Raw genomic sequence first — 11,176 nt, forward strand, 5'->3', positions numbered from 1 at the left:
TCCCATTTAAATTATAACTTTCAATCGACTTAATTCTAGTCGTCTAACTCGATCTAAAATTATAATTTAGATGGGAAAATGAACATAGAGAAGATCGTAGTTAATTTTATTCAAATTTTGATCAACTTGTAAATTACAGAAAAATCAAAGATTATGAACCAGAGAATCTATACACTCGTCAATTCAATGGATCGAATGTCACTTAGATTGGAGTAAAACTAATATAAAAGAATTCTCAATTCGAATCAAATATAATTTGAAAAATTAATAATTTAATATTGTATCGTGAAGCATTTTAATTTTTAAATAAAATTTAATTTAATTAAAAAAATTAAATAATAAACTCAAGTTAATCCGGATGAATCAATTCAATTTCATCCTAACATGATCTAAAAACTTCTAATCCTCTATAAAATTTCTATGTTTAGATGACTCAGATCGATGTGATAAGTCATGTTTATTTTTTATACTCCTACCATGAAAGACAAAAAAAAAAAAAAAAAAAAAATTAAAATTAAAGATGTAATCAAATTGAGCTGACTCTTAAATATTTGAATGTAAATTAATTTTATAATAATTTAAAATTAAAATGCTAATATTGATTAACTTCATAACCTTTTTTCTCATAATTTGAAAATTATTTTTCCAAAAAAAAAATCAATTTTGCTAGATATACATAACTTAGAAATGGATAAGTATGTACTATGTTTTTCATTAAAATTATTTTACAGAAATTTTCACTCTGCTCTTTAGGTTTTTACCATTTTTATCTTCAACCTGAGATTTTGACATATCACATTTTACTCCTAATTTTTATTCTACCTCTACATTTTTTTTTTAAAAATATTTATTATTTTGTGCTCTAGAAATTATCAAATTAATTAACAGAAACTCTTTATCGAGAAAAACAATTTTGTCTATAGTAAAGGGAAAAAATGAAAAAGTTTGAAAATCTATGTGGGAGTAGTAATTAAGGGCCAAAATTAAAAATCAATACTATCATTCTAGGTTATAAGTGAAAAATAATACAGTAATGGGAGCAAAGTGAAATTTGCACAGATTATTCTTATCCTTCGTCGATTTATTATAATATAATTTTAATTTTAAATTGGATTATTTTATTTATTTATTTTATTATTTTCGTATTGACTACACTTTCCACGGGGGGAGAGAGAGAGAGAGAGTGGAAATGGAGAGCCCGGTGGCGAAGTCGCCGCGGAGCCCGGAGGCGGAGATCGGTCACCGGCTGGAGGATCTGTGGGACGTGCAAGAGCCTCAACTCAGTCCCTCCGAGAAGCTCAACTCCTGCTTCCAAGACCTCCCCGTTTCTTCCTTCCCTACCGCACCGTCGTCCGAAGGTTCTCCGTTTCGCCACCGCACCTTTCTGTTTTCTTCACTTCTCTTCGCTCCTAACCCTAAGTTTTAGTTATAATTAGTTTAGTCTAACTTTAGATCATTTTTCCTACGCTTTCTCGTTGTTTTCGTTTGCAAGCGTACTTTCGCTCTAATCCAGCGTATATCTGCGATCTCGCATCTGATAAGCTAGGAATTCATAGATCATCGGTCACTGGAAGTTTAAAAATTCTACTCTGCAGTAGATATTTGTCATATGCTGAGTTTTTTTTTTGATATTAAAAAAGGCTTAATCTATACATTCTGTTTTGTGGTAGCATATGGAGCCTAACATGCTTAGAACCTCTTAGCTGGTAAACTTGTCATTGTGCGTTAGCATCTGCAGCACCGCAGCCTAGTCTGGTTTATTAGAATGACGAACATTGAATCTGGTAAAATTTGTTGGTTATGAACCGCATAGTCTCGGTTGTATCTAACCATTGATCACATTATAGACTTGATCTTTCTGTATTTTTTTTTAAAGATGAAAAGTGCAATACCTTTTTTGTGCTAGGAATTTTACAATGTTTTTGTTTAAAAACTAATTATACTAATTAAAAAAAATATTGAAATAATATTTTATAATTTATTTATTAATTATTGTACTGAACATGTTCAATTATATTTAGCTATGGATGGTAATAATCATTAACTGAGAAAGTACCTTTAACAATCATGTTATAGTAAAATAGTTTTAGTTTATAAATAAATCATTGGATCAAATGGATTTTTCCTTCGATTTTGAATGGATTGCCTCTAACCTGTTCATCACTTTGCAATGGCTCCTTAGATCGATTGAGGTTGATTGTTTTTGCCCAGAGTTGCCATTAACTGACTAAATCTGATAGTCATGTGATGATGAACATGTTACTTTCAGAAGAATTACTGTTGTGGGAGCTATAATTTAAGGAATCATTTATATGAAAAAGTTCTCATCATTTGTTTTCTTTTCAGTTATTGAGATTTCTTCAGATGCAACCCTATCTGCTGCGGTGGAGATACTATCCAAACACAAGATCTTAAGTGCACTGGTAAGGAATGTGGATGCACCTGAAGATGCTAGTTGGATAGATAGGTACATCGGTATTGTTGAGTTTCCAGGAATTGCTGTATGGCTTCTACATCAGGTTTGATGCTAACACATTACTTATTTGCTGTTTCTGGTTTTTATATTGTTCAATCACAGATGTTTGCAGTAATTTCTTATATTTGATTGATTCACCACTGAAATTATGTTTCATATAATGAAAATTGCATTCCTATAGTTAAAGCATCATTTTTGTACCTTTTGAATATTGCATTGTGAAATTTATAGTTTGTCTTCAAGACATAAATTGCAAACTTTTCTATCTTTTTCTAAAATTTGTAAATCATTTCTCAAGGTTCAAAAAGGCATTTTGTGCTAGAGATTGTCTATGATTGGAACAGACAGGCTACATCATGTTGACACTTGAGATGTACTCCATTATTACCTTTTTACTTAGTTTGGTTACTTCTAAAAATAATAATATAGTAATTAGACAATTGGTTAAAAATAAATTCACAATTATAATTTTATAAAAATTAGCTAAAAAAGAAAATATTGTTTGATTCATCTTGATGCATATTGAAGTGTTGGCAAGGTATGATAGTCATCTGTACAATTTGTATTGGAGGCATAGGCTATCCATGTTGATCAATATTAGATTTTGGTAATTTATTAAAATGGTATGTTTTGACTATGCTGCCCAATACAACGCATGATTTCAAACCATACATTTATGATTTATCATCAAGAAACCTTTTATTTTCATGATTGAATGACCATCATAAGGAACTTTTCCTCTCTCATGGGAGAGAAGTCGAGTATTATTTGAGATTGTGCACGGTGCTTTGGGTAGAGATACAAGTACAACAAAAATAAAATGCAATAAGTACTAGCAACAATAAAGTAAAATACTCGAGCATTTATGCTATTTGGAATTCCTGCTTCTTATTTCATAGTCTATGGGCTCGTAAGGTAAGTCGATTCATGAAAAACCACTACCTTTCTCTTTTTTGAAAATCTTTCAGAGGTGGTGAAGCCTTTTTACAATACGAAGATGAAGTGTAGTAAAAGAGTTTGCAAAAATATGGAGTTTGAAGGTAAATATTTTAAACTGAAAAAAAACAAAAAAAATAGTAAAAATAAATACAATAAAGCACTTGGAAACTGAGAAATTGATTGGGAATTGTTGTCAAAATTTTAGGCTCCTCTTGCCTCCCTTTTTATGGCCCTCCAAATTTCCATGGATAAACTTCAACAGTTGCGCTACATTAATGTAATATATTGATTTACACTTTTTACAGTGTTGGTTGACTGAAGCTTGATCTGCGCAAACTAATCTTCGTTAGCTGCTGCTTTCAGTCAACTCCAAGCCTTTCCAGTTGACTGTAATCTTTGTCAGTCCACTTTGACACCTATTTGTTGACTTGTTTAGATAAGCTTGTTGACTTAAGTCTCAAGTTGTCTTAATGCAGTCGACTCCTCTAGATAAGATCGTCTACAACGGTATAATTTTTGAATATATAATTAACTCAATCAACTACCCAGTCGACTCACTTACTTTAGTTGACTACAAGTCAACTCCGTTACAAATAGAAACCTTCGTTTTTGCTCGGAATAGAGCATTGGTCAACTAACTAGCCATCAATTGACCAATCACTTGACTCAACATGGAATAAAACTTTTGTTCATAAGAATTCTATCTCTAATCAATTGTATGGTTACAATCAGTCGATTGAACAGGCATCAATAGATTGAACTCTCATCTAGTTGACTCAATCTGGAATAGAGCCTTTCTTTTTGCAAGGTCTCCATCTTTAGTCGACTAACCATAACAATCAACTGATTGTAACCATGAGTTAATTGACTCATCGATTTTGACCGTTTAAAACACTTTTTTTTCAATCAAGTCATTAGCTGAGTAAGAGAACTACTCAACCTCCAAAATACAAGCCAATCATATTTTCTCACAACTCACATGGCAAGAGTTTACCTTTTGACACTTCTTGCATGTCGCGTATCTCGATTACCTGAACCTACTGCAACTTTTCGTTTGCCAAGAGGCCTTTGCCTCTGGGTCTTCCTCGTCTATCAACTCTTATTCCATATCTACCAACACTCGCAGGACTTCTTTGTCAAATGTCAAGTCGTCCTCGACCCACTTGGATTTCATTTATCTACTAACTCTTGTTGTACTTTCTTTTTTTATCAAATATTTGGGATGTCTACCCACTTGGACTTCACGCATTTGCCAATGCTTGTTAGACTTTTCTTTTCTATCAAATGTTCGGTCAATCTTAATCCACTTTGACTTCACCTATCTGTCAATGCCTAATGGACTTTCATTTTTTGCTAAATATGTGATCTACCTCGATCCATTTGGAGTTCACCTATGGCTCCTGCAATATAAGTGTCAACTAATTTGCACCTACACACTTGACACAACATAACTAATACCATATAAACCTAATTTTAAACCCTTACTAGAAACATCAAAATTATATTGTCAAATTTGGCATGATTGCACCAACATATTATTTTAGATTTAAATGCCTTAATGTATCTTTTCATTTCAAAACTTAGTTCTTTTACATGTTTCCTTTTTTTTTTTTTTTTTTTCCAAATCTGAAGATGTATATTCTATAGATTCCCTCATTCTCCAGTAGCCTCACCAGATATCTGATCAAGGATCATTAATGTCACCAATATATTTACTTACCTTGTTGTGTGATAGCATGGGATCCTTGCAAACAATATATCCAAATGGACCAAATCAATAAGCAACACTAACTTATCCTCTGAAGGTATTTTCCTTCCCCCAAAGTGATAACTGATACTTGTTCACAAGCAATCTTTTCAATGCAATTAGCAAACCTCTTTGCTAAATGTTTCTCCATAACTCTTATCCTATAATGGTTTTCTGGAAGCTGACCACACAATATTTTCTGTTGATGTCTTCCAAAGAATGCACTTTTTACCTATAATCCTTTTTACATCATTTTTCTAAGATAAAAAAAAAACTCAGTATGATCTTATTTCTTGGGCTTGATTCTGGGTGGCCTTAGCTCCAAAATTGGCATGCTTGCTAAATTATCAACTTATACTTTACATTATGTCTTCCTTGTCAATCCTATTTCAATTTCATAGTCAAACAAACAATGTGTTTTCTCCAATGTCGTTACTTGGTTAACATGATCTTTTAAGGTTAATAGTGAAATTGAAGTAAACCAGCTCATGTTGCTGACCTATTATGCTTTATCGCATTCCTTGTGTAAGGGTGGATGAGCATCCTGCTGTTTTGGCAGTAATCATCTGCCATGCCAGCTTGAACTGCTGCAGTTTCTACCAGCCTGAATTTTGCCTTCCATCTCAAGTGATTGTAGAATCTCTAAGCTTGTTTATCAGGTATATCATAATACTATCTTGCTTAGCCTTTCTTTCATTCTATAACTCCATGAAAGCCAAATGTGATGAAATATTCTCTTTGTAGCTTCAAATTCACTAGGTTTAATGACTAGAAATAAAGTACTCAAGTGGAAGAAACATTCTGATAAACTATCATAATAATACACGAATAATTTAGTCTTCATCCACTCTGGGTGCGCTGTGTCTTGAAGCAGTCCTCCATGAGCAACCAATGTTCCTGTGCAGCTGGGTTATGAGTTTCACTGTGTAAATTTGTGGTTCTTTTGGACTTTCTGAGATTTGGAATTTAGGAGGCATAAGATATTCATTTCAAGATGCCATTGTCTAATTTACTTAACCAAACTATGTCAGCAAAAATCTTGGTACTTTGTTGGGTTTTTAACTATTTATTTCCTGATTTTCTTTGCAGTCTGAAGTTTCAGTACTCAGGATGAAGGCTGCATCAGCTGTGACAGGATTTGAGGTAAGTGAACTGGCAGAAGTTACCAAGATTGGTGGCACTGATGCTGCTCCTGAAGATGTAGCTGGTGTTGCTGCTGCTACTGGGCCTGCAAATTTTGTCCCTGAAGCTGTTGATTCAACGGGCGGTGGCTTCTTTGAGACTCTCACTTCTTCAGATTTCTACAAGAATACCATGGTATTGTGCTTTGGAATCTTTGCAAATACATGTTCAGACACTTATGTATGATCTTGAGGACTGAGATATTGCTTTGATTTCTCCATAGGTTAAGGAGATTGCAGGATCCTTTAGATGGGCACCCTTTCTTGCTATTGAAAACTCTGACTCTTTCCTTACCATGTTGTTATTACTATCAAAGTACAGAATGAAGAGCCTTCCTGTGGTTGATCTTGGTGCAGGGAAGATTGAAAATATTATTACACAATCTGCCGTGGTTCACATGTTGGCAGAATGTGTAGATCTTCACTGGTTTGAGAACTGGGGTTCTAAGAAATTATATGAGTTGGGTCTTCCTGCTATGAAGCCTAAGGGGCTGATTAAGGTAATTGTCTGTTATTTACATCAAATTACAATATTTTTTGGACCAAATTTTTATTATCCAAAATTTAGGCAATTGCATCCTATATTTCTTCAAATTGTAATATTTTTAAGACCAAGTCTTTATTATCCAGCATTGGTTGGACATGAAAAGTCTGTTTAACTGAAGCATGTAAATTTTTACATTCAGAAAATTTAAATCTTTCTTCAAAAAATTGATCAGAAAATTACAATCTTTCTTCAAATCTTTTCTCAAAGGAATTTAGAGGAGTTGGCAATCAATATGAATAATTTTAATCATTTTTTATAATATTAGATGACAATGTGCCAACCGTTAGTGGCTAATATAGCTGAGTCTGTTTCTAAATAGAATAGAGTTGCTGACAAATGACAGCTACACATCTTGTTCTCTCAACTTCTTTCGGTTCTCCTTTGCATCTTATTTTATTTTCTTTCATACTCACTAATTAAGTGTGCATACAGTCACACAAGCTCCACCTATTGTACCTCGATGTATCTTTTTGGCTTGTACATTTGATTGTGTTACCACTTCTCTGAGAAGCATGAAGTTCTTAGGAAAATGGCCATCCTTTTTATGTTTATTCTCTTTTAGCATTCTGTCATCTGTGTGCAAGTGCACCAGACTAACCAAGATATGGACTGATGCTCACCTAGGAGTACGTAATTGAAAAAGAAAAATAATGGATTAGCTAATATGATTTCATGATAAATTTGATTAAATGACCACTTATCCTGTAAATACTTAGAAACCTCGTCAAAGTCTCTATCTTTGTTCAATTCTTCTCTGAGTCTGATTATCATTAAGATAGTACATGTGCCAATGTCTGAATGAAGTAAAGCGGGTGCAAACTCACATATCATGGGCTAATGTTCCTTAGCTCTGCTTACTGTCTTGAATTTATTTTTGTTTTTATTTTTTCAGGTTAGTGAGCACCAACCAGTTTTAAAGGCTTTCCAACTAATGAGAGAGAAAGGAATTGGAGGGCTTCCAGTTGTTGATCAAAGTGGAAACAAGGCAATAGGAAATATAAGCATCAGAGATGTGCAGTATCTTTTAACTGCCCCCGAGATTTACAATGATTACAGGTGTGCAAAGCAAGTTGCATGTTCCAATTTTAAGTTTTTGTATCCAGAACTTTATGACTTAACCAATCCTATTTTTATTTCAAATCTTTACCTTTTTTCTGTTTCTTGTTTTATTTGTTTGTTGAAATTACTTATTTCCTTGGTAAATCTTTCGCACATTTGAATCCTGAAACTTAGATCTTAATCTATATAACTATTTTTCTTCAGAAATGTTTGTAACAATGACAATATGTATCGATGCCTGCCTTGTTATATTAGGTTTTCTCATCTTACTTCGTTTTTCTTTGCTACCTATTTCAATGACATTTAATTTGCATGGTATTGCAGGTCAATCACAGCTAAAAATTTTCTCACTGCAGTAAGGAATCACTTGGTCGAACACGAAGAAGCCTCGCCCATGCTACATGGTGTGATCAAGTGTAATAGAAATGATACCCTCCAAGATGTCATTTTGAGGCTGGACACTGAGAAGATACACCGGATCTATGTGGTCGACGAGGAGGAGAATCTTCAGGGAGTAATCACACTTCGCGACATCATCTCCAAATTGGTCCATGAGCCACACCGTTATTTTGGAGACTTCTTTGATGGGTTTGTACCATTGCCAGCGAATAGCAGGGTGTGAAAACGTACAAAAGCTCGTTTTTTAACATAATCTTGTGTCTTCCATGGTCTGAAGCCCTCTGTCTCCACCTTCATGTTCTCATGTTCCTGTGTATGATGGCAATGGAATCTCCCAGCTTCTCTGGACATTGTTAGTTTTCAGCTTTTGCAACTTTGTAGCCCTGCTTCTTGTTTCATCTTGCTCTGTAATTAAATTAACTTGTGAATCTGTTTGTGTAGTTTGAGCTACCTTTCCTGTTCAAGTTTAAACTGAGTCATGTTGATGCCCCTCCGAAGAATTGAAGCAACTCGATTTGGGGTGGCTAGGTTAATTCAGTCCCATTGAGTGGATTGATTGGGTTTGAACAGCCAAGATGATGAAGTTAACCTAGTCCAACTAAGAGGCTCACTCAGTTGGTTCAGCTTGGGTTTACACAACCGGACCAGGCCTGTGTAAACCAATCATGCTAGAAGCATCAGCCCTGATCAGAATCTATGAGACTCTCACTTCAGATTTTTCGATTTCTCCTTAGGTTCTAAGACTGTAGGGCCCTTTTGTCGGGCTCCATTTCCTGCTATTCCGAGCTCTCAATCTTTCTTTACAGAGCAAGAAGCCTTCCCTATCATTGATCTCGGATCAGGGACTGGGAATATCATCATCTAACTTCTGTAGTTCGAGAGATTCGGGGATCTACATAGTTGAACTTTGCGGTTCATGAATGCATATCCATCCTAGTTCTTGTTCAATTTCCATATTTAGTGCATGCATATGTTATTTCACTTGTAAAAATATATGCAAGTAAGCTACGTAAGCTTCAAGAACATTGCCATTGTAACCCTCGGGCAATGATGTAGCAGTAGAGTATTTTTTTAATTTTTTAGATATCTAAAGATCAAGTTTCAACCTTGATGAATGGATGGTTTATCTAAGAACATTAGTTGATGGGCTGTCCGCTATGATCACTATTGGTCCCTTGAGGCTATCAAGAAAGGGGCGAATGATTCTCCACAAAATACAACAGCAAACATCTTTCTAAAACAATCGGGTTTAACACAATTACACACTTAATCAAAATATAATAGAATTTAAATAAGTATGAGACACACAAAGTTTTACTTGGTTTGTAATCAGAGGATTACTACTCTAAGGAAAGTCGGCTCAGTAAGAAGATCTCTTTCTCGAACAAAACATCGGAGGTGGAGAAGCCTTATACACGAAAACGATGCTCGAAAATAAAAGAAAGAAAGAAAACTTGAAGTACAAAGTGTGTTATTCGAAAAGGAAAATACCAAGGATCTATTTATAGTCCACTTGTCGAAATTGACCGTTTGTTGACATAGCACAGTTCGAACGTTCGGACCCTCTCCAGGCGCCCCACGTGGCAAATCTTATCTCTTCGCAAATGACTATGCAATGGCAAAAGATAATATTTTATCTGGTCTAGTCACCTGGAACAACTCCGGGCGCTCGGACCGCCTTCGAACAGGGACGCCTCACCGAGGCACCCTGGGATTCCCCTGGGAATCCAGACACCCTAAGATGCCCTTGGGAATCTGGGTGCCCGAATCGTCTAGGTGCTTGGACTTGGTTCAGGCGCTCCGATAGTCAACAACATGTTTCTCCTCCATTCTATCTTTATTTGCTTCAGTGATTTCGGCCATTCGAAACAGGGCTCACTTGAACATATTTTCGGTCTTCTTCTTAAGCAACCTTCCGCTTCGGCTTCTCATCTCTCAGAATCACTACGCGTTTCCTTCTCGTCCGCCAGCGTACTCTTCCACAACCCCTCGTCCCTCGGACGCACCGAGCTTGTCGACTCTCTCTCTCTCGTGTCATCCTTCTTGCCAGCTGTGTCTTTCACTCAACTTCTTATGCTCCTAAGTTCTGCACACTTAGACAAAAGGATCAAAATATAATAGGACCTAACTTGACTTGGCAGATGACATCAAAATTATCACGGGGTACTTATAATTTCTTCTTTTTTGATGTGAGCAATCTAAGTTACGTTAGGATAAACCAGAAACAAATAACATAAAAATAGTAAGTACATAAATTACAATTAATAACATTTCATGCAAAATGAAAAAAAATATATATCCTCCCCTAAACTTAATTTCTAATTCTCCATGATATTAAAAATAAAAAAATATTGAAAAAGAACTTTGAAATAAATTTAAATTAATCTCTAAGGGATAAAAATAAATTACTAACATTCAGAAAAAATTATGAAGTTTAAATTTTAAAAATATGAACTTTTGCAATTTATAAAGATTTTTAGGAGAAGTAATTTTAAAAATTATTTTTTATTACTGAAAAATTCTAAAAAAATTTATTTCGATTAAACAGACATATCCAAAGCAGTGATAAATTTACAAGAAAAATTGAAAATAATTTAAGTAATAATAAATTATTTTCTACAAAAGATATAGTTTCTTAAAAAAATACTTAAAAATATTTCTGAAAATGTGATAGAGCAAGTATTTTTTGTAAAAAAAATAAATTTTAAAAAATTTGACCTTCGAGAATTTTTAATATTTAAAAATTAGCATTTGGATAAATAATTTATAGAAAATTCAATAACAGACAAACAATTTTGAAAATCTTTTCATGGATATAGAACATGATA

General features: G+C 34.2%; 1 protein-coding gene across 1 annotated transcript; it reads left to right on the forward strand.

Moving 5' to 3' along the window:
• Positions 1–1,139: 1,139 nt before the first annotated feature.
• On the forward strand, positions 1,140–8,812 carry LOC121970198 (SNF1-related protein kinase regulatory subunit gamma-1-like). The gene is made up of 6 exons (XM_042520745.1): positions 1,140–1,358; positions 2,347–2,519; positions 6,252–6,479; positions 6,568–6,843; positions 7,783–7,946; positions 8,274–8,812. Exons 1-6 carry the CDS (start codon positions 1,190–1,192, stop codon positions 8,569–8,571), a joined length of 1,308 nt encoding a protein of 435 aa, XP_042376679.1. The 5' UTR covers positions 1,140–1,189; the 3' UTR covers positions 8,572–8,812.
• Positions 8,813–11,176: the final 2,364 nt, after the last annotated feature.

The sequence above is a fragment of the Zingiber officinale genome, chromosome 4A (assembly GCF_018446385.1).
Source record: "Zingiber officinale cultivar Zhangliang chromosome 4A, Zo_v1.1, whole genome shotgun sequence".
Taxonomy (NCBI): domain Eukaryota; kingdom Viridiplantae; phylum Streptophyta; class Magnoliopsida; order Zingiberales; family Zingiberaceae; genus Zingiber; species Zingiber officinale.